At 46.6% G+C, this 24,992-nt stretch overlaps 1 protein-coding gene across 1 annotated transcript in view; it reads left to right on the forward strand.

Moving 5' to 3' along the window:
* Positions 1 to 24,439, forward strand: part of LOC311109402 (LIM zinc-binding domain-containing Nebulette-like) — a 113,165-nt gene extending 88,726 nt beyond the window's left edge. Inside the window, exons 5-7 of the mRNA XM_084152264.1 lie at positions 17,889 to 18,066; positions 21,794 to 21,915; positions 22,157 to 24,439. Coding sequence (XP_084008390.1) covers positions 17,889 to 18,066; positions 21,794 to 21,915; positions 22,157 to 22,333 — 477 coding nt within the window. The 3' untranslated portion in view covers positions 22,334 to 24,439. The remainder of the gene's footprint in view (positions 1 to 17,888; positions 18,067 to 21,793; positions 21,916 to 22,156) is intronic.
* The last annotated feature ends 553 nt before the right edge of the window (positions 24,440 to 24,992 follow it).

Raw genomic sequence — 24,992 nt, forward strand, 5'->3', positions numbered from 1 at the left:
CAGGCCCTAAAGGTGTGGAGGCATTGGCTTGAGGGGGCTCAACACCCTTTCCTCATTCTGACTGATCACCGTAACCTGGAGTACATCCGGGCAGCTAGGAGATTGAATCCTCGTCAGGCTAGGTGGAACATGTTCCTAACCCGGTTCGTTTTTAAGATCACATACATCCCTGGGTCCCAGAATGGTAAGGCAGACGCCCTGTCCTGGCGGTATGACACAGAGGAGAGGTCCAACGAGCCTACTTCCATATTGCCGGAGTCTTGTTTGGTGGCTCCGGTGGTATGGGAGGTCGATGCGGAAATCGAGCGGGCACTGCGTACCGACCCTACTCCCCCCGAGTGTCCTGTGGGGCGGACGTACGTTCCGCTCGAGATTCGTGATCGACTGATTTATTGGGCTCATACATCACCCTCCTCTGGACATCCAGGTATTGGCCGGACTGTGCACTGTCTTAGCATGAAATACTGGTGGCCAACGTTAGCTAGGGATGTGAGGGTTTATGTCTCCTCCTGCTCGGTGTGTGCCCAGTGTAAGGCGCCTAGACATTTGCCCAGGGGTAAGCTACACCCCCTGCCCGTTCCACAACGACCATGGTCCCACCTATCGGTGGATTTCGTAACCGATCTTCCCCCCTCCCAGGGGAATACCACCATTTTGGCCGTTGTGGATCGGTTTTCCAAGGCCTGTCGTCTCCTTCCCATGCCGGGTCTCCCTACTGCCCTACAAACCGCTGAGGCCCTATTTACCCATGTTTTCCGGCACTAGGGGGTCCCCGAGGATATAGTGTCTGACCGAGGTCCCCAGTTCACCTCCAGAGTTTGGGGGCGTTCATGGAACGGTTGGGGGTCTCGGTAAGCCTTACCTCGGGGTACCACCCAGAGAGCAATGGGCAGGTGGAACGTGTCAACCAGGATGTGGGTAGGTTTTTGAGGTCCTATTGCCGGGACCGGCCGGAGGAGTGGTCTAGGTTCATCCCCTGGGCAGAGATGGCCCAGAACTCTCTCCGCCACTCCTCCACCAATTTAACACCTTTCCAGTGTGTTTTAGGGTATCAGCCGGTCCTGGCACCATGGCACGAGAGCCAGATCGAGGCTCCTGCGGTGGACGAGTGGATTCGGCGCTCGGAGGAGACGTGGGACGCTGCCCATGTCCATCTGCAGCGTGCCATCCGTCAACAAAAGGCGAGCGCCGACCGCCACCGCAGTGAGGGACCGGTGTACGCACCGGGAGATCGAGTCTGGCTCTCGACTCGAAACCTGCCCCTCCGCCTGCCCTGCCGGAAGCTGGGTCGGCGGTTTGTGGGGCCCTTCAAAGTCCTGAGAAGATTGAACGAGGTGTGTTACAGGTTACAACTGCCTATAGAGTATAAAAATATTAACCCCTCGTTCCATGTGTCTCTTCTCAGGCCGGTGGTAGCTGGCCCACTCCAAGAAGATGAGATAGGAGAGACCCCTCCGCCCCCTTTGGACATCGAGGGGGCCCCGGCGTACCGGGTCCGGACCACCGCCGGATGAGTGGTCTCCAGTATCTCGTGGAGTGGGAGGGGTACGGTCCGGAGGAACGGTGCTGGGTGCCCAGGAGGGACATACTCGATCCATCCCTCCTGACTGAGTTTCACCATGGGCATCCCACGCGCCCGGGTCCGCGTCCTCCTGGCCGTCCCCGAGGCCGGGGTCGGCGCACGGCTGGAGCCGCGCGTCAAGGGGGGGGTACTGTCACGGTTTCGGCCGAGACTGCTCCTCCTCCTGGTTCGGGCAGGCTTCGGCGAGCGCCGTCCCCGGAGTACTAGCTGCCACCGCTCTATGTTTCGTCAGTCGATTGCTTTTGTCTGTCTGTATCACCTGTGTCCATTTGTGTGTTGATTGCGTGCCCTATAAGTTCCTTGTTTTGTGTTAGTATTATTGTGTGTTGTTATTTTTACTGCCACAGTGTCGGAGCTACGTCTTTGCTCCCTGTTTGTTTTGTGTTTAGTGTTTACGCGTGTTCGTAATTCTCCCTCGCCTCTTTGTGTTTTTGAGGTCAGAGGTTTTCCAGTTTCTTTGGACTATTAAATATACTGTTGGACTTTACCTCAGTGTCCTGCGCCTGACTCCTCCACCACATCCACATCGGTAACGTGACAGTATGCAACAAGGCACTAAAGTTATACTGCAAGAAAACACAGCAAAGGAATACACTTTTTGGCCTAAATGCAAATCCAACACAACACATCACTGAGTAACTGCCTCCTTATTTTCAAGCATGGTGGTGGCTGCATCATGTTATGGGTATGCTCGTCATCGACAAAGACTGGGGAGTTTTCAGGATAAAAAGAAACGGGATGGAGCTAAGCAATGCAAAAACCTAGAGGAAAACCTGCTTCAGTCTGCTATACACCAGACACTGGGAGAGGAATTCACCTTTCAGCAGGACACTAACCTAAAACACAAGGCCAAATCTACACTGGAGTTGCTTACCAAGAAGACAGTGAATGTTCCTAAGGGGCCAAGTTACCTGCCTAAATGACTACCGACCCGTAGCACTCACATCTGTAGCCATGAAGTGCTTTGAAAGGCTGGTCATGGCTCACATCAACACTATTATCCCAGAAACCCTAGACCCACTCCAATTTGCATACCGCCCCAACAGATCCACAGATTATGCAATCTCTATTGCACTCTACACTGCCCTTTCACACCTGGACAAAAGGAACACCTATGTGAGAATGCTATTCATTGACTACAGCTCAGTGTTCAACACCATAGTGCCCTCAAAGCTCATCACTAAGCTAAGGACCCTGGGACTAAACACCTCCCTCTGCAACTGGATCCTGGACTTCCTGACGGGCCACCGCCAGGTGGTAAGGGTAGGTAACAACACATCCGCCACGCTGATCCTCAACACGGGGGCCCCTCAGGGGTGCGTGCTCAGTCCCCTCCTGTACTCCCTGTTCACTCATGACTGCATGGCCAGGCACGACTCCAACACCATCATTAAGTTTGCCGATGACACAACAGTGGTAGGCCTGATCACCGACAACGACGAGACAGCCTATAGGGAGGAGGTCAGAGACCTGGCTGTGTGGTGCCAGGACAACAACCTCTCCCTCAATGTGATCAAGACAAAGGAGATGATTGTGGAATACAGGAAAAAGAAGAGGACCGAGCACGCCCCCATTCTCATCGACGGGGCGGTAGTGGAGCAGGTTGAGAGCTTCAAGTTCCTTGTTGTCCACATCACCAACAAACTAACATGGTCCAAGCACACCAAGACAGTCGTGAAGAGGGCACGACAAAACCTGAAAAGATTTGGCATGGGTCCTCAGATCCTCAAAAGGTTCTACAGCTGCACCATAGAGAGCATCCTGACTGGTTGCATCACTGCCTGGTATGGCAACTGCTCGGCCTCCGACCGCAAGGCACTACAGAGGGTAGTGTGTACGGCCCAGTACATCACTGGGGCCAAGCTTTCTGCCATTCAGGATCTCTATACCAGGCGGTGTCAGAGGAAGGTCCTAAAAATGGTCAAAGACTCCAGCCACCCTACTCATAGACTGTTCTCTCTGCTACTGCACGGCAAGCGGTACCAGAGCCCCAAGTCTAGGTCCAAGAGGCTTCTAAACAGCTTCTACCCCCAAGCCAGACGACTCCTGAACATCTAATCAAATGGCTACCCCTTCCCTTTTACGCTGCTGCTACTCTCTGTTTATTATATACGCATAGTCACTTTAATAACTCTACCTACATGTACATATTACCTCAATTACCTCGACTAACCGGTGCCCCGCACATTGACTCCGTACGGGTACCCCCTGTATATAGCCTCGCTATTGTTATTTTTACTGCTGCACTTTAATTATTTGTTACTTTTATTTCGTGTTATTTAATTTAATTTTTTGTGTGATTTTTTTGGTATTCTTTCTTAAAACTGCATTGTTGGTTAAGGGCTTGTAAGTAAGCATTTCACTGTAAGGTCTACACCTGTTGTATTCGGCGCATGTGACAAATAACATTTGATTTGTTCATGACGCACCTTGTGTTGGGTGGAGAAAATAAAACCCCTATTACGTATTCATGCGCCTGTCTTCAAATCCTTATACAACGTGACACATACCTCAACTCACATCCATTTCTTTGCTTTCCAGTTCAAGTACAAAAGTGAGAAAGTATTCAAAGTATTCTGGTTCGGCTTACACTCAACTCCCTGAGACAATGGAGACGGACAGACAGAGCTCGAGCTCGAGCGCTCACAGAGACGCAGAGCGAAGTGAGCACGAATTTTCCTCAGGGACATGAATATTAATGCTAATAGAAACATTGCAAGTTTTATATGTCTACTTATAAAATCTTTATGAATATATGACAGTTATCCCCATACACGCTAGACATGACTTCATGGTGTCATTTGTGGTAGTATAACATTAAGTTAATGTCAAAACCCATTACGATTCATTGTCTTTTCTTCTACCCTTCTAGCTCAAGTGCAAAAAGAGAAGGAAGAGAAGTATCTCCCAAAGCATCCATTCTAGCAGATACAATGGAAACCCAATTTGTCAAAAATGTGTCTGAACTGCAAAGTCAGGTAAAAAGAGCTGCAGGTATTCTTTTCTGTTTTGGGTTATAGTTCACCCAAAGTTCACATAGATGTTCTTACTTTAATGACAATGTTCGCGAGACAAGCAGTTTACAGATTTTACGCTGTTACGATGTTTACACCTCTGATGCGGAGTGAAGTCAATCGTAGTTTATGTCATTTATCTGCGTTGGTTTGAATCCCTGCATTGGCTTCAATAATTATCTTTCAGACTAAGTACAAGAAGGCAGGGAAGAAGAAGGCAAAGTCTTTCTACTCTGTGATGCGAGAGACTGGAGAGCCGACATGCCAAGCGGTCTACCAGGTACAGGACAGTAGACCTACAGCGCGAACACTGACCACCCCGGCCTCATCACACTTATAGGACATCTCTGTTTCGTCAGTAGCACTGCTAATGAAATAAGCGCTTAGGCGCAAACCCTAACTTCCACTTATTTCTATAGTCATGCATTGATGTCAACAGCTAGGTTTCCAACCAATTGGTGACAGATTTTCATGTGAATATTCTAAAATCTGCATAAAACAATATGATGTATTTCCAGCAAACTGACTTATTGCGGCTAAAAGGCTGTTCGTGATGACGTGGTGCACATAAAAATTACTTTTGCAGTTCAATTCCCATGTACCGAATAAAAAAATACAAGTTAAATGGATTTCCATTGCATTTTCAACTCTACTGATAGTTTTGTCTGTGTGTGTGGGTCTGTGTGTGTGGGCGGCAGGCCAAGTACAAGGAGGCAGGCAAGCAGCAGTTCTCCACTTCTCTCTACTCAAAGCTTCCATAGACGTTGCAGACCCAGCACACCAAAGAGTCCTAACAGTTACAGAGCGAGGTGAGTCACACACACACACACACACACACACACACACACACACACACACACACACACACACACAGTCAGGATTCATGGGATCTGTTTTCATATACTTTATATGCTACCAGGGCTTATTTTGGTGGATAATTTGACTTTACAACATTCAGTACTGCTTAACATTTTTGGACAAACTAGTTTTATTTTGCTCTGTTTTCAGAAAAGTATAAAGAGGGACGTAAAAATAAAATGTCAACCTCCTTGTATTCTTAACTTCCTGACACAATAGAAATAGAAGTTTGCCCAAGAGCTTACAGAGCTTCAAAGTGAGGTAGCGAGCTTGAACTCTTCAAATCATCTTATTGTGATTCTGTCTACTAGGCTTATTTGCACCAATGCAATCCATGTCATCATTTGCTTACATCACCTAAAGGTACAAGTGTTATGGCTTTTCTTATGTCCACCAGAACAAGTATAAAGAAGACGGGAAAAATACTCTTTCCACAAGCGTTTATTCTCAACTAGCAGAGGCCAAGGCTACGCACAAACAATTTTTATACCAGCTAATTGGCTCAGCAAACTAATGTATTGTGTAATGTGTAAGGTCAGTTTTCACATCTATTATGTCATGCTTATGACAATGTTATGTAGCTCATGACGGATGGTCTACGTAAAATGTAACCGACTTTTTCAAGATTTCAATGGGATATTTTCAGGGAGAACGTCACGATGTAGCAGCAGACCTTAGAAACAAAACAAACTTAACTTTGTGTTTTAGAAAAAGTATAAGGAGGCAGTAAAGAAGCAAAACTCTCTCTACCAGTGGAGGCTGCTGAGTGGAAGACGGCTCATAATAATGGCCCGAACGGAGAAAATGGAATGGCATCAAACACCTGGAAACCATCTGTTTGATGTATTTGATACCATTCCACTGACTCCACTCCAGTCATTACCACGAGCCTGTCCTCCCCAATTAAGGTGCCACCAACCTCCTGTGCTCTCTACGCCACCATACCACAGACTATGGATACCCAGCACGCCAAAGAGGCTTCTCTGGTTGGTGAATCAGTTCCAGGGCCTCGTGTAGTCAACATGTTGAATATGAAATGGTTGGTGAATCAGTTCCAGGGCCTCATGTAGTCAACACGTTGAATATGAAATGGTTGGTGAATCAGTTCCAGGGCCTCGTGTAGTCAACGCGTTGAATATGAAATGGTTGGTGAATCAGTTCCAGGGCCTCGTGTAGTCAACACGTTGAATATGAAATGGTTGGTGAATCAGTTCCAGGGCCTCGTGTAGTCAACACGTTGAATATGAAATGGTTGGTGAATCAGTTCCAGGACCTCGTGTAGTCAACACGTTGAATATGAAATGGTTGGTGAATCAGTTCCAGGGCCTCGTGTAGTCAACACGTTGAATATGAAATGGTTGGTGAATCAGTTCCAGGGCCTCGTGTAGTCAACACGTTGAATATGAAATGGTTGGTGAATCAGTTCCAGGGCCTCGTGTAGTCAACACGTTGAATATGAAATGGTTGGTGAATCAGTTCCAGGGCCTCGTGTAGTCAACACGTTGAATATGAAATGGTTGGTGAATCAGTTCCAGGGCCTCGTGTGGTCAACACGTTGAATATGAAATGGTTGGTGAATCAGTTCCAGGGCCTCGTGTAGTCAACACGTTGAATATGAAATGGTTGGTGAATCAGTTCCAGGGCCTCGTGTAGTCAACACGTTGAATATGAAATGGTTGGTGAATCAGTTCCAGGGCCTCGTGTAGTCAACACGTTGAATATGAAATGGTTGGTGAATCAGTTCCAGGGCCTCGTGTAGTCAACACGTTGAATATGAAATGGTTGGTGAATCAGTTCCAGGGCCTCGTGTGGTCAACACGTTGAATATGAAATGGTTGGTGAATCAGTTCCAGGGCCTCGTGTAGTCAACACGTTGAATATGAAATGGTTGGTGAATCAGTTCCAGGGCCTTGTGTAGTCAACACGTTGAATATGAAATGGTTGGTGAATCAGTTCCAGGGCCTCGTGTAGTCAACACGTTGAATATGAAATGGTTGGTGAATCAGTTCCAGGGCCTCGTGTAGTCAACACGTTGAATATGAAATGGTTGGTGAATCAGTTCCAGGGCCTCGTGTAGTCAACACGTTGAATATGAAATGGTTGGTGAATCAGTTCCAGGGCCTCGTGTAGTCAACACGTTGAATATGAAATGGTTGGTGAATCAGTTCCAGGGCCTTGTGTAGTCAACACGTTGAATATGAAATGGTTGGTGAATCAGTTCCAGGGCCTCGTGTAGTCAACACGTTGAATATGAAATGGTTGGTGAATCAGTTCCAGGGCCTCGTGTAGTCAACACGTTGAATATGAAATGGTTGGTGAATCAGTTCCAGGGCCTCGTGTAGTCAACACGTTGAATATGAAATGGTTGGTGAATCAGTTCCAGGGCCTCGTGTGGTCAACACGTTGAATATGAAATGGTTGGTGAATCAGTTCCAGGGCCTCGTGTAGTCAACACGTTGAATATGAAATGGTTGGTGAATCAGTTCCAGGGCCTCATGTAGTCAGCACGTTGAATATGAAATTGTTTTATTTTCTCTCTCTTCTCTCTGTCCTGTCGTACTCTCCAGAATCTGTACAAGGAGAAGTACAACGCGGAGAAGGTCCAGTTACACAACCATGGAGACCTTACCAGAGGTTCAAATCAAACTTGATCTAAAGTGCATCTACAGAAAAAACAATACAATACTTTTTTTTTTAAAGGTGTTGGACATGGTGTTGGTTTACCTCACTGTAGTCCCAAGCCTAGACAAGTGGGTCACACTCTAAATGAACTACAACTCATTAAGGATTTAGAAGTCTTCATCAGCACTGCGTAGATGTTCACAAATCATTTCTAAGCAAAGTCACACTACATAAGAGGTGATAAAAGGTCCTTACATGTTATGTTTCGACAACTTTTTCCCCACCCTTTATATAGCATAAGATATTTGCTTGTGAATAATTTCTGAAGCACCTATATAGGCCTTATAAAGGGTTTATGAAGGCTTCATTAATCCTTCAAAGTGGTAGTTCATTTACAGTGGGACAGACAACTTTGCTGGTGCTGTGTAGGTGAGGGTGTGGGTGGGTAGTAACATTCATAAAACATTCAACACCACCACAAAAACAACCCCAGTCCCCAGCTGTGCTCTTTCTCCCTCTCTCTCACACACACACACACACACACACACAATCTGCATCATTTAGAGGGAAGCCCATGTACATAACAGTATGTAGCAGAGAATATAGCGAAGTTAGCCTTTTCATATAGTGGGGAAATGTTTTTATTGTGTTGTCTGTTGTTGATCTCTGTGAGTGCGTACATGCATGTGTGTGCCTGCGTGCCTTTGTTCACCTTTGTTTCTCTGGTTCACAGGTGGCCTATGGGAGTAAAACGAAGCATTAAATCTACATTAGCTTGTCTCCAACCATGAAGGAAATTAGATGAGGAAAGGAGACAATGGAAGGAGATGATTTACGAGTATTGGGACAAAACCATGCATCTCGATACTGTTCTGACATGCCCCTTCTGCCACTGTTAATGAAAAGGAGATGAGGAAAGGAGACAAGGGAAGGATACTATTTTTGGGGGGGACAGAGCCATGCAGTCATTAGTGTTCTGTCCTCCTGCCACTGTTTAATGAAAGGACATTCATGCCTGGCCTGGTCCCAGACCTGCTGAGTCCCCTGGTTCCGCACCACAGACCTGCTGAGTCCCCTGGTTCAGCACCACAGACCTGCTAAGTCCCCTGGTTCAGCACCACAGACCTGCTGAGTCCACTGGTTCAGCACCACCGAACTGCTGAGTCCCCTGGTTCAGCACTACAGACCTGCTGAGTCCCCTGGTTCAGCACCACAGACCTGCTGAGTCCCCTGGTTCAGCACCACAGACCTGCTGGTTCAGCACCACAGAACTGCTGAGTCCCCTGGTTCAGCACCACAGCACTGCTTTGTCATGACTGCTGGACAGAGAGCTGAAGAGGGAGGTGGGGTGGGTGGGGGGGGAGGGTTTGCTGAGGGGAAAGGAGAGGCAGGGGAGGAAGGAATGGGCTTGACATTGATTACCTGATGTGGGTGTCTATCTCATCATTTCTGCTGATCCTGTGCATACTCACATATCTCTCTCTATGTCTCTCTCTCTCTCTCTCTCTCTCTCTCTCTCTCTCTCTCTCTCTCTCTCTCTCTCTCTCTCTCTCTCTCTCTCTCTCTTTCTCTCTCTCTGTCTGTCTGTCTGTCTGTCTGTCTGTCTGTCTGTCTGTCTGTCTGTCTGTCTGTCTGTCTGTCTGTCTGTCTCTCTCCCTCTCTCTCTCTCTCTCTCTCACACACACACACACACAAACACACACACACACACACTCATAACACATATCAGCTGCAGTACAAGGAAAAGTTTGAGAGGGAGTTTAAAGGTCAGAAGCCCCAGTACAACCCTAGCGACTATGTGTTCTTCAAACACACACAGGCTGCCCCCCCCTCCCCTCACCAGCCAGGTGGGTCTCCAACGTGCCCTGTCCCTCCCCACACATACCCCAACGTGACCTGTCCCTCCCCACACATACCCCAACGTGACCTGTCCCTCCCCACACATACCCCAACGTGACCTGTCTCTCCCCACACATACACCAACGTGACCTGTCTCTCCCCACACATACCCCAACGTGACCTGTCTCTCCCCACACATACCCCAGTCACGTGCACTTATACCATTTTCACACTATCGCACAGACCCCAACTGTACTGTGCTGGCTCATATTTTTTCCCCACAGTCCTTTCTAAGTTCCCCACAGTTCCCCATTATGGTGGATGCGTAACCTAGGGGGCGCGTTCAGCAGGACACAGGACGCAACGTTCAGATAGAAGTATGCTATGTAGATCAATCATGTAGAATAAGGATTCACATAATCTCTATTTGTGACCTTTCTATCTGCAACGTTCAACAACTTTTTGGCTACTGAAAGTGGCCATGGCCAGCGCAGTACAGCTCAGCTTGGCTCAGAAGTGGGGTATTACAGTGCACCCTCCTACAATGTCCCTACAAAACAACCTGTAAATGCTACACCCCTCTCAGGTCCTCTCCTGTCTCATGGGTTTGTTCCATTGAGCTTCCTCTGTTTTATTTCTCTCAACGTGCACTTAGCTAAAATTCAGGCTGCTGCATTAGCAGTTACCATGGGAACCTTTTAAAGGCAAATTGAGGGTTTGGTGTAAACTAAAAATAGTGGGAGCGGGGCCCTTTTGGATGAGAAGCACGTCAGACGTCTTAGGACTTGAGAACAAATCACCTGTGTATTCACCAGGGTTGGGGACGATTCCTCTGTAGCTCAACTGGTAGAGCACGGCGCTTGTAACGCCAAGGTAGTGGGTTCGATCCCCGGGACCACCCACACACAAAAAATGTATGCACGCATGACTGTAAGTCGCTTTGGATAAAAGCGTCTGCTAAATGGCATATTATTATTATTATTATTCCACATTTTAGTTCAGTCAATTCAGGAGGTGGATTGACATTGAACTTATTGAGTTGAAAACATCCCCAGTGACAACAATGGGCCATTTTTTATTGACTTGAATTGAAACGGGAGTCGACCCCAAACTTGTTGTACCACTGTGGGATGAGTGAGGCGAATGCCGTATTGTTTGTCTCATAGAATCCTCACCTTGCTTCCTCCTCCTTGCCTTGCAACCCCCAAATGTGAAGGACAACACTAATTTCTCAGAGGTTTCTATCTGGGGTTGTTTGTTCTTTGTAGGTTAAGTATAAGACCAATCAGAACCAGGTGATTGAGGGATCCATGGACCTGCCCAACCTACTGCACCTGGAGGTACGCACTACATGCCACCAAGCTGCAGAGCAACGGAATGTTTACCTCTTCTCTGTTTCAGATTACTACTTGCGTGGCCAACCCTCCTAGAGAGCCACTGGGTATGCACTGTGCATGCTTTTGCTCCAGCCCTGCTCTAACACACACCTGTGTTCTCTGTCTATTCAGGTAAAGTACAACAAGAAGTACGAGCGGTCTAATGGACACTATCGTATAGCACAGGACACAGCAGAACAGCGCCTCCACAAGGAGAATGCGGTACTGCACAGCCAGGTCGGTATAGTAAGAGATTCCACACACTGTGATTTATGCCCCCATGGAGTTTATGGTCAAAACATCTCAATAAACCACATGGGAGCAGTGCTTTCTTTGATCTCCAGTACCCTCTAAAAAAACACTGGATGTTTTTAAAAAGATAACAATCCTATATGGCTCGGTTGGTATAAGCGTGGCGCTAGCAGCAAGGTTGTGGGTTCACCTCCTGCAGAGATCACATATAGACATAAAAATGTATGCACTCATTGTACTGTAAGGTGCATATATTATAGAGTAAATGATAACTCACATGTTGTCTATTGTCAATGTTTCTGTCTGGGTTGTGGTTTAATGGCTGTGCTTTCCCCACAGGTGAAATACAAGGAGTATGATGAGAGGGACAAAGGTAAGTCCCAGATGGAGTTTGTGGACACAGTGTCTTACAGTGTACAAGGAGGCTCAGAAAATACAAAGCAAAAAAAACACTAAAACGTAACAATATGCCCAGTGTTTACAGAGCTCTGTGCCTATGCTACTTCACAGTGCCATGGCAATTTCAAACCCCATGTTAGGTAGGCAGGGGTTAGCGTTAGAGGTCAGGGTTACCTTGTTGATGTCACTTTACAGTAAAGATGCAACATGCTGAAATCTGTGTGTGTGTGCCTGCGTGTGCGTGCGCGTGTGTGTGCGCGTGTGCGTGCATCTGTGCTTGTATGTCTGTGTTTGGTAATGGTAATGACAGAAGGGTGATGGCGTGCCTCTTTCTTCCCACTGACCTCAGAGAGCGTACAGGAAGGAGTATGATGACCACGTCCGGGGCAAGGCCTTAGTGGACATCGACCTGACCCCTGGGTACCTGACTGCCCGCCACGCCAGCAACGTGAGTTCTGTGCTAAAGTAGCCCTAGGGGCACACATAGTGCCAACATAGCCCTTCATGAGATTTTAAAGGGATAGTTCACCTCAAAATCAAAGTGTTTCAAATGTTTCTATACATCAAATTTGGTCTTAAGTCCATGTTGCCATCTTCTGATATACACCATCTACACATCCATTCATTTAGGAAATAAAAACAGACTTGATTGGGAATGTCCATTCTAGTAATGATATTTCTATGGTTGTGTCACGCTCGTTGATTGACGGCTCGGACCAAGGTGCAGCGTGGTAGGCAAACATTTTTATTTATTAACTGAATACAGACCAAACAACAAAATACAAACGAACGTAAAGTTCTGCAGGCTACACAGCTACTAACCAGAAACAAGATCCCACAAACTAGGAAAATGGCTGCCTAAGTATGATCCCCAATCAGAGACAACGATCGACAGCTGCCTCTGATTGGGAACCACACCCGGCCAACATAGAACTACACATCCTAGAATAGACACCCCAAATCACACCCTGACCTAACCCACTAGAGAATAAAAGGGATCTCCAAGGTCAGGGCGTGACAGGTTGCTGCCTACAGATGGAGTACAGGAGTGAAGGACTGGAGGTGAAGGGGAGGGGAGGGGGCTCTCAGGTCTGTGATTGGAGGACACACCAGGCCTCATACGGACTAAAAATGCCACATCCTCAATGAGGTAGACTCCTTCTATAGTCTTTCACAACAAGGTCAGTTTTTTGATCCCTTGGAATTTACATACACACACACACAAACATTTGTGATGCACAATATCACACCATCATTGCATTATGTGAGAATTAAGCATTGTTGAATCTGTCCCTCTAGAAAGAGTACCTGGAGAATAGGCATGGACATCAGTGGTGATGTACTGGAGATGCAGAGGACCAAGAAGGCCACTGAGTTAACCAGCCAGGAAGGACCCAACCCATACCTTCATGAGATTTTGTGGTCCTCTGTAGCTCAGCTGGTAGAGCACGGCGCTTGTAACGCCAAGGTAGTGGGTTCGATCCCCGGGACCACCCATACACAAAAATGTATGCACGCATGACTGTAAGTCGCTTTGGATAAAAGCGTCTGCTAAATGGCATATTATTTATTATATACCGCTAGTTAACCAGCCAGGAAGGACCCAACCCATACCGCTAGTTAACCAGCCAGGAAGGACCCAACCCATACCGCTAGTTAACCAGCCAGGTAGGCCCCAACCCATACCGCTAGTTAACCAGCCAGGTAGGCCCCAACCCATACCGCTAGTTAACCAGCCAGGTAGGACCCAACCCATACCGCTAGTTAACCAGCCAGGAAGGACCCAACCCATACCGCTAGTTAACCAGCCAGGAAGGACCCAACCCATACCGCTAGTTAACCAGCCAGGTAGGCCTCAACCCATACCGCTAGTTAACCAGCCAGGTAGGCCCCAACCCATACCGCTAGTTAACCAGCCAGGAAGGACCCAACCCATACCGCTAGTTAACCAGCCAGGAAGGACCCAACCCATACCGCTAGTTAACCAGCCAGGTAGGCCCTAACCCATACCGCTAGTTAACCAGCCAGGTAGGGCACAACCCATACCGCTAGTTAACCAGCCAGGTAGGGCCTAACCCATACCGCTAGTTAACCAGCCAGGTAGGCCCCAACCCATACCGCTAGTTAACCAGCCAGGTAGGGCCCAACCCATACCGCTAGTTAACCAGCCAGGTAGGCCCCAACCCATACCGCTTGTAAACCAGCCAGGTAGGGCCCAACCCATACCGCTAGTTAACCAGCCAGGTAGGGCCCAACCCATACCGCTAGTTAACCAGCCAGGTAGGCTCCAACCCATACCGCTAGTTAACCAGCCAGGTAGGGCCCAACCCATACCGCTAGTTAACCAGCCAGGTAGGCTCCAACCCATACCGCTAGTTAACCAGCCAGGTAGGGCCCAACCCATACCGCTAGTTAACCAGCCAGGTAGGGCCCAACCCATACCGCTAGTTAACCAGCCAGGTAGGGCCCAACCCATACCGCTAGTTAACCAGCCAGGTAGGGCCCAACCCATACCGCTAGTTAACCAGCCAGGCAGGTTTCACCTGATACTGCTAGTTAGGCCCAACTCCATTTCTCTCCCTCGCCCCTATAACTACGTTCTGCACAGATCGGTAAGGACTGCACAGGTAAAAGCAGTATAGTGGAAGCTCCACTTAGTCTTACTAGAGTCTAGGTAGAGCCATCATCATATTGCTTACTATTCAAAGCCTTTACTAAATGTAGACAGGAGACACAAAAGGGGTAGAAGCTGAAATGGAACCAGACACATTTGTCATATTTTAAGTTCTCAGTACTTTAAATGTGACACAGCACTAAAGTAGCACATCTGCTTTGTGAGAAAAAATTATAATCTGAGAACACCTGCTCTGTTTTACACTAATACTAATCAGCCCAGAATCATTATAATCAGGCAAAATAACAGGCAGCAGATGGACTGTCAGGACCCGTCCAGCCTCAGGGCTCCATTACACAACAGCAACACTCACAGACAACGTATGGCCCTCCCTCATCACTTATAGATGGACCCAAGCTTCGCTTGTCTGCATCTCTCTCTTATGAAACGGCCTCATTAAACATTCATTTTAGAGACTATAACATGCCTGTCTATTTTCTGTCACTCTAAAACAAGTCCTTCATTTGAGACCTTGGTCAAGTTCATTAGGGCACACAGTAGCAAAACGTTTTGCAACAGGGAACAAAAAAGAGTGTTTCTGTCATGATGCTTTTGATGTCCTGTTGTTGCCAAGCTGCCCTGAGTCTCTGAGTGTACGTGTTAGTCTGTGTTTGACTGTTCCAGGCCTCCTACAAGCAGACAGCCCAGCTGAGGGAGAACTTGTATGGAACGGTGACCGAGACACACCAGAAATACTGTACGCCGCCTACCTGAAAGATGTCTACAGCCAGGTAGGGGTAACTCTCAGTACTGCATCCCACCACGAGTAGCACTTTTATTTTACACCACAAGAATGGGATAGGTGCTTGAATGGTGTGTCAATCTCTCAACTTTATGCAGAAGAAGTACAAGGATGAGGCGGAGAAGCTGAAGGATTCGTATGGGTTCAACACCCCTGAGATGGAGAGAGTGAAGAATAACCAGAGGAACATCAGCTCAGTGAGGGACAGAGTACACACACACACACACACTTTTACGCAGTATTATCTGTCAACACAGTTACCCTTTTGCTCTAAACCTCCAGTGTCGGTACGCTTGGGACTCAAAGCTGCAGAAAAGCCTGATGTCTTCTGTCACCGACACTCCGGAAATCGTCCTCGCCAGGGAGAACACAAAGGAAATCAGTGATGTAAGATGTCATCCTTTGTTCTACACAACCATGTACAGGACATGTAGTCGTTGGGCCGTATGAACTACAGTATGTTGCTGTGAGGGTATTGTTCAGCCTCTAGCAGAAAAACACTGTGGCTAGATCTATTATGCACTTCACTTTCTTATTGTAACAAGGTCTTCAATTATCATCAAGATGATGAGGATGAGAGTGATGGTAGCATTTGTACGGTGAGCATGTAAACAGCGCCGCTGTAAGTGTGTGTGACGGCTCTGTTCCATGTCCAGGTGAAATAAAGAGGGAACGGAAAGTCATGGAAACCGTTGACATGGAGAGGGTCCGCAGAAACCAGGAGAACATCAGCTTGGTGAGAGGTTAAACCTTGTCTGACCTTTGACCTCACAGGAAGGGCTTGTTTTGAAAAACAGGCATCTTTGTTGTGTCTGCCTGTCCCTTTTCATCTGGGTTTTGTTTGGATTTTCTACAGCTTCATTGGTGCAAACTAAACATCACAAACCGCAGACACACTGAACAATCATTCAGTCAAATCTTGGGTTGTTACTTAGACAATCCGACATCTGAATTCGCTCCAAGCCCACAATGATTTCTGTACACTAATTTGGTCTGAAACTCTGTCCTGTCCTGCCTGACACAGGCAGCCTTTCACACTGGCCCTGGTCCAGTCTAAGTCATTACAGCCATTAGTGGATCCTGCTGAACAATCCCCCATTGAGGGAGTAGAGCAGACTGAAAGAACACGGGGGCCCTGCCTGGCAGCCCAGGCAGGACCTCTGGCGCCATGGTGACTGAACCGGGACACTATTTTCACCCAGATGCCAATCACTAATGATGCTCAGCAAGCAAAATTTGTCATGGGACGTCATAATGATGTAATTTTACATTGACATTACATTTTAGTCATTTAGCAGACGCTCTTATCCAGAGCGACTTACAGTTAGTGAATACATATTTTTTTATACTGGCCCCCCGTGGGAATCGAACCCACAACCCTGGCGTTGCAAACGCCATGCTCTATCAACTGAGCTATATCCCTGCCGGCCATTCCCTCCCCTACCCTGGGCCAATTGTGCGCCGCCCATGAGTCTCCCGGTCGCGGCCGGCTGCGACAGAGCCTGGATTCGAACCAGGATCTCTAGTGGCACAGTTAGCACTGCGATGCAGTGCCTTAGACCACTGCGCCACTCAGGTTGCAAACTGTTTTCTGGTTGCAAACTGTTTTTCTGGTTGTAGAGACAGATAAACTCTGACTTGTGAATGTTGTTTTAACGTTGTGTGAAGTATAAAAAGCAGCTCCAGGCCACCAGTGTGGGACCAGTGTGGGAGTCACCCCAGAGTTGGAGAGAGTCCGTCAGAACCAGCTCGGCAAGTCACATAGGATGCATCTGAAATGGCAACCTACAGTATATGTGGGCTCTGACCAAAAGTAGTGCACTATGTAGTGGAAATGGCCTAGGTGGGAGTGTGCTAAGCAGTATGACCACCAATTACTTTTGTGCTACTTTAGATAATTGAGATGCACCCCGACCTACTTTTGTGCTACTTTAGATAATTGAGATGCACCCCGACCTACTTTTGTGCGTTGCAGGTGAAGTACCAGGGCGGGATGAAGGAGGTGAAGGGGCGGTCCTGCAGCGAGTTGGACACGCCCGAACAGGGAGTCCCAGAATGACATCTAACATGACCGAAGCGCACCGCGTGTGGGACTGCTGCACCTTTAACCCTCAGAGCTAAAGCGTTAAAAGCATGGCTGTTTCCTTCTATGAGGGAGCCATAATGAATGTATGTTTGTGAGCGTGTCTGTGAGTGCACGCGCGTGTTTTACTAATAAAGTGATTTTTACATGGTTTCTTGTGCAGAGTTTTTTTGCATACTGACCAAAATACACCCTTTGCTCTCTGACCAAAATGCACACAGGTTGTATGTGTGTGTGTGTACGTCTGCGTGCACGTGTGTGTCGGTATGTGTGCTTTTGTATGCATGCATCCACGTGTGTACACTTGACAGACGTTTTGCCTGGTGTGACACAATTTCACAAATGTGTAAATGTACATCAATAATGTTCCTCTCATTAAGCTGCCACACAAAACTCTGAGTTGTTATCGCGACGCTGAAAGTGTGCCACCCATATTTGCTTTGACAGGTGAAGTACCACGAGGACTTTGAGCGGACGAGGGGCCGAGGCTGCTCCCCAGTGATGGAGGACCAAAGCATGGAGAGAATGCACCACCGGAACAACCTAATGATGAGTGAGGCAGCCTACAAGGGAGTGCACCCACAGGTGGTGGAGTTGGACAGGAGACCTGGAGGCATCATCGTAGGTGAGTGGCACACAAAATGGCGGGCACCACCCGTCCTCAAAAAGGATTTGAACTTAAAGTAAGGGGAGTTGATTCTTCATTCATCTCATCTTTGAAGAATTTGTGATGTCCTTTAAACAAAGTTACAGTTTTTCTATGAAATTGCTGTCTAGTGTCTAGCAATTGTGGGTTGTTTAGTGTCAGTCACTACAAGGATACAAGCCACAGGAGGTTGGTGGTAACTTAATTGGGGAGGATGGGCTCGTGGTAATGGCTGGAGCGGAATAGGTGGAATGGTATCAAATACATGGGTAACATGTGTTTGATGCCATTCCATTTGCTCCGTTCCAGTCATTATTATGAGCCGTCCTCCCCTCAGCAGCCCCCACTGATACAAGCCCAGATGTGTACACGTTACATTTGTGGAAACTGAAAATATCTATTGTGACAGGTTTCTCACTCTGCAGATGGAAGTTCCAAGTTGGACTCTACTCACCTGGCACGAAACTGTATGTGTTTTCCATATCTAATCTACATGACTTCAACTGTGTATTTCTGTTATCAATTTCCAGTCTTTTCTCTCTAAATGACCTCTCCCTGACCTTTCCCCTGTCAAAGGCCTTAAGGTGCGGTGGACAGACCCAGGTTCCATCTTTGACTTTGACCCTGTGGAGGATAACATTTCAGTCTAAAAGTCTTCACAGACTGTCTGGTGCTACAAACCCTATGAGAGGGTGGAATACCTCCCGAGTGGCCCAATGGGGCGGCGCACAATTGGCCCAGCGTCGTCCAGGGTAGGGGAGGGAATGGCCGGCAGGGATGTAGCTCAGTTGGTAGAGCATGGCGTTTGCAACGCCAGGGTTGTGGGTTCGATTCCCACGGGGGGCCAGTATGAAAATAAAAAAGAATAATATATGCACTAACTGTAAGTCGCTCTGGATAAGAGCGTCTGCTAAATGACGTAAATGAGATGTTTTCATCTCTCCACACACCTTATATAGACTACTGTATATCGCCCTCCTACTTGACCTTTATTACCCTACTTGACCTGTACTCTACTTATCTCTTCTACCTTCAGTTGCATTTCATCCTCCTCATGTTCTCTGTGTTCTTTCCATTGCCTCTCTCTGTCATTTTCCTGACTGTTTTATTTATCCTACTGTCTCTACGCCCTCTTGTGGCGGCGCCCGGCAGCAGTCGGTGCTCTCGCAGGCCCAGTCAGTTAACTTAGTTAGAGTTGGGCCAATAACCGAAAGGTCGCTCGTTTGAATCCCTGAGTCGACAAGGTGAAAAATCTGTCGCTGTGCCCTGGAGCAAGGCACTTAACCCTAATTGGTCCAAGGTCGCGGTTGATAATGTCTGGCCGTGACCCCACTCTCTGAGGGTGTCTCGGGGAAGTTGGGACATGCAAAAAACACATTTCCAAATAGGACAAATACTGCACTGCTCAAAAAAATAAAGGGAACACTAAAATAACACATCCTAGATCTGAATGAATGAAATAATCTTATTAAATACTTTTTTCTTTACATAGTTGAATGTGCTGACAACAAAATCACACAAAAATTATCAATGGAAATGAAATGTATCAACCCATGGAGGTCTGGATTTGGAGTCACACTCAAAATGAAAGTGGAAAACCACACTACAGGCTGATCCAACTTTGATGTAATGTCCTTAAAACAAGTCAAAATGAGGCTCAGTAGTGTGTGTGGCCTCCACGTGCCTGTATGACCTCCCTACAACGCCTGGGCATGCTCCTGATGAGATGGCAGATGGTCTCCTGAGGGATCTCCTCCCAGACCTGGACTAAAGAATCCGCCAACTCCTGGACAGTCTGTGGTGCAACGTGGTGTTGGTGGATGGAGCGAGACATGATGTCCCAGATGTGCTCAATTGGATTCAGGTCTGGGGAACGGGCGGGCCAGTCCATAGCATCAATGCCTTCCTCTTGCAGGAACTGCTGACACACTCCAGCCACATGAGGTCTAGCATTGTCTTGCATTAGGAGGAACCCAGGGCCAACCGCACCAGCATATGGTCTCACAAGGGGTCTGAGGATCTCATCTCGGTACCTAATGGCAGTCAGGCTACCTCTGGCGAGCACATGGAGGGCTGTGCGGCCCCCCAAAGAAATGCCACCCCACACCATGACTGACCCACCGCCAAACCGGTCATGCTGGAGGATGTTGCAGGCAGCAGAACGTTCTCCATGGCGTCTCCAGACTCTGTCACATCTGTCACGTGCTCAGTGTGAACCTGCTTTCATCTGTGAAGAGCACAGGGCGCCAGTGGCGAATTTGCCAATCTTGGTGTTCTCTGGCAAATGCCAAACGTCCTGCACGGTGTTGGGCTGTAAGCACAACCCCCACCTGTGGACGTCGGGCCCTCATACCACCCTCATGGAGTCTGTTTCTGACCGTTTGAGCAGACACATGCACATTTGTGGCCTGCTGGAGGTCATTTTGCAGGGCTCTGGCAGTGCTCCTCCTGCTCCTCCTTGCACAAAGGCGGAGGTAGCGGTCCTGCTGCTGGGTTGTTGCCCTCCTACGGCCTCCTCCACGTCTCCTGATGTACTGGCCTGTCTCCTGGTAGCGCCTCCATGCTCTGGACACTACGCTGACAGACACAGCAAACCTTCTTGCCACAGCTCGCATTGATGTGCCATCCAGGATGAGCTGCACTACCTGAGCCACTTGTGTGGGTTGTAGACTCCGTCTCATGCTAACACTAGAGTGAAAGCACCGCCAGCATTCAAAAGTGACCAAAACATCAGCCAGGAAGCATAGGAACTGAGAAGTGGTCTGTGGTCACCACCTGCAGAACCACTCCTTTATTGGGGGTGTCTTGCTAATTGCCTATAATTTCCACCTGTTGTCTATTCCATTTGCACAACAGCATGTGAAATGTATTGTCAATCAGTGTTGCTTCCTAAGTGGACAGTTTGATTTCACAGAAGTGTGATTGACTTGGAGTTACATTGTGTTGTTTAAGTGTTCCCTTTTATTTTTTTGAGCAGTGTATATAAGCACCCACCAAATTATTATTATTAAATGGGATTTGTTTTCGGGGTCCACAACAAAACAGGGCCAAATTATTTGAGGTCATACAGATGCTTGGACTCAACACACCAATAACAAGCATGTGTGCACACACAGGGTGGAAGGAGAATACATCATTTATTCATATTTTAATTATTTCATCCATGACTATCAGTGTGAGCCCTGATCCCCCCTCTTACCTTACTCCTCTCCCAGCACGTGTCTGACCAACAGAGTGCCTCCCTCTCCCCATCTCTCTACAACCTGACCAACAGAGTGCCTCCCTCTCCCCCATCTCTCTACAACTTGACCAACAGAGTGCCTCCCTCTCCCCCTTTTCTCTACAACCTGACCAACAGTACACTAATAGGTTGTATACAGAAGTCCCTAACCCAATATTTGAAAGACTCCAAGGGTTTTGGAGATGGTTGTGGTGTTTAAACCCTAACACTCTCACAGTTCTCTTCTCTACCCACAGAAATACCTAACAGTCAGTGACTTTTTGATTCATGTCCAGGTCAACTGGGGATGGCATGGTTCCATTCTGATTCCATTGTGATGTAATGTTCTAACAGCCACCTAGTATGCACAGTGAGACTCAAAGGAGATGGTATTCCTGCTCAAAAACAGTTTTGAGCACTAAATGAAAGGTCTCAAACTTTTGTCATCAATGTCTTTGTGTCTTCCTGTCTGTCTTTGACTACCAGCTCCTGTGCTACCTGGGGCGTACCATCAGAGTGCCCAGCCACAGCAGCCGGGGTACGGCTATATGCACCAGACCAGCATGTCCTCTGTGAGGTCTGTGCAGTCCCCCCCATCTGTCACCATGGTGAGTTCCAATGCAAGCAGTCTATTCTTGTAGGTTTTGTGAATTCATACAGGATCTTATTTGTATGCCATGGCCAATTCAATTAGGAAACTATCCAAAATATGTCACTCATATTTGTTTGCAAATTGTTTTTGTGAATTCACACAATCAGCTACTTGTGTGCCCTGATATTTATGTTGTATAATTAATGTTGTAGACATAAACACACACGATTAACATTGTTGCCATTCCTCCCGTTCAGAGAGTGTACCGGGCGCTCTACGACTACGCAGCACAGGACCACGACGAGGTGTCTTTCCGCGACGGTGACGCCATCGTCAATGCTCAGCCTATCGACGAGGGCTGGATGTACGGCACCGTGCAGAGGACTGGCAAATCAGGCATGCTCCCTGCCAACTATGTGGAGTGCTTCAACTAAGGAACGCATCTCAATAGTCTTCAAATGGTTTCCTTTCCTCTCCCCTCGTCTCCTCTCCTCCATCTGCACTGACGTGAAAGCAAAACGATTGGATAGGTGGACGAAGATAAGGTGGACTGGATGCCTGCTGGGAACTTGACCTCCACCAGTCCAGTTATTTTCATGTCACACAGTTGAAGGAGAGGAGATGAGGAAAGTAGGCCACTGTAGATTATTGAGATGCACCCAAGGGCTAGGCTTACCATGGTTTGGTGGAGTCCTCTCCCCAAGTGTCTGTTTGAAGCCTGGTCCTGGAGGGCTACTGTACATCATTAGAGATAAAGGAACTGGGTGGCGTTGTTCAATTTGTTCTGTCTAGACTACAGGCCCAAACTATCATAGCCACATTACCCGCTGAAAATGATCATGTAAAAATGTATCATGTAATAATACGTTTTGCTTTTGGTTTCATTTAAAGCATTGGTGGCTTGTCTTACGTTATCAGTTCATGAAAGAATATATATAATTCAATCAGAGAATTGTAACCCTCAAATAGGCAACATTTAGCAGACAAAAAAAGGACCTATTCAATGGAATACAGTTACCACTTTCCGGTACAAGTTGACAACATAATGATTCCCACACTAGAAAGGACATTTTAATCCGTTAAGCAGTTTCTTTTTCTTTCACACAATAAACATTGTTGTGTTGACTTCATGATTCCAAACGTGCATTCTTGCAGCACAAGAACAATACTGTTTTCGACTTATCCTGGAAAAGCGGTTAGCAGGTTTGCTTGAATAGTGCCCAACCTCTTTCTCCAGCACCGGAATTGGGAGGGACCCGCTTTCTTCTTGTACTCCTTTGTATTTCAATTATTATATTTTGCATTTAGACATCAACACTAACCTTGTTTTATGTACAAAGTAGGGGAGGGGAGAGGGAGTGGAGGAGAAATTTACTTTTCAGGACAATCCTGAGCGATTGCCAGACAGTCAGCTGTTTAGCTTTTGTTATCTCATTAACACGCCGCTTCGTACTGTTTCTGTCTGATGACATAAGGGTTGGTTTAAACCAGCTCCACAAGTAAATATAGTTGATACAAACTATAGTAAACGAGTCACACCATCTCACCTCTTGCTGTGAGTTCAGTGGAGTGTTTACATCTCTTTTACCAGTTTAGCCTCACACAGGCTTTGATTAGATTATGTCCACATAATTTAGAGCTAACTGGCAACATGATTGTCATATGTTGCCATGTAAACAGTGTCAAGTAAGAATGGTATAGGAAGTTGGATTGTAATCTTAAGATTTCTAAACTATTGTGAACACTATTTTGATTAATAAGCTCCTATAAAGTATTGGATGGTTCTATTTTACTCTTCACTGTTGCAGACACTAATGACAGGACACCCTTTGGAAAAAAAGCCTCCAAAAGGGTTCTTCTGCTGTCCCCATAGGAGAACCCTTTTTGGTTTCAGGTAGAACTCTTTTGGGTTCCATGTAGAACCCTCTGTGGAAAGGGTTCTACATGGAACCCAAAAGGGTTCTACCTGGAAACAAAAGGGTTCTACCTGGAACCAAAAAGGGTTATTCAAAGGGTTCTCCTATGGGGACAGCCAAAGAACCCTTATTGGTTCTAGATAGCACCTTTTTTTCTAGTGTACATGTATTTGTGCATGTTATAAATGGTTTACAATATCTTGAGGTGTGCAAAATCCATGCACACTATTGTGACCATTCAAGGACTTCATTTCTGGGTACATGGTAGCTGGGGATTCTATCTCTTTACCGTAGTTTTGTACATTACATTTTATTACTGAAAGTGGTAATAAACAGAAATGAAAACGTTGTGAAATGCTCATATTGGCCTTTAATAGACAATAACGGGACAGCAAGAAACATCAAGCTTGGTGTGTTGCTGATACAATTTATAAAGCCTTTTTAGGTCCAAAGGTTTTTGCTTATAGTAGTTCTGTTTTTAAATGTCTCTGTAAAAAAATTTTACTCAGTTTGTACGCCATCACCGAGTTTTATTGAGATGTCCCTTTTTCCTCAGTTAACAATGTTTTTAAAAAATGTAATTAATTTCAGTGTGTCAGGTGAAAAAAATAAAAACGCTTTGTCAACAATTATTTTGTAATTGACTCATTCAAACACCTTTTGAAAAGCTACAGTGGATTATACATGGTCAATGTATTAAGTTTAACATATCACCTAATGACAATACCACCATTTGTCTAAGGTTATTGTGCATGTATGGTGGTTATAGCATGACTTATTATACAGTATATCTTACTATATCTAGGATATTGACAGCTAAGTGCAAAGGTCACAGCAGGCACTGATGATGCATCATAATTGACGCATCATAATGACATCCAGCAACATTGCGTCATAATTTATAGGCCATACGTTTATTTACGTGGGAGCAACAGGTAGGAAATGCATTACTACTGTAGAAAATAGAGATGCCAGTTATGATGATATCATATCAATGATAGGCCAAGTTGTAATGATTTATTATCCAAAAAATTCACAACCTGAATTCATGACCTGTTTAGATTATTAAATAGTGCATGTTTATTTTCCGTAAATATAACACAACTCACATGCCCCATTTGATAATCTCAGACAAAATCTCAATATTGACCTAATGTTTCAATCAATTCTAGTAAAA

Source organism: Coregonus lavaretus, assembly GCF_964263955.1.
Source record: "Coregonus lavaretus genome assembly, chromosome: 34".
In the NCBI taxonomy this organism is placed as follows: domain Eukaryota; kingdom Metazoa; phylum Chordata; class Actinopteri; order Salmoniformes; family Salmonidae; genus Coregonus; species Coregonus lavaretus.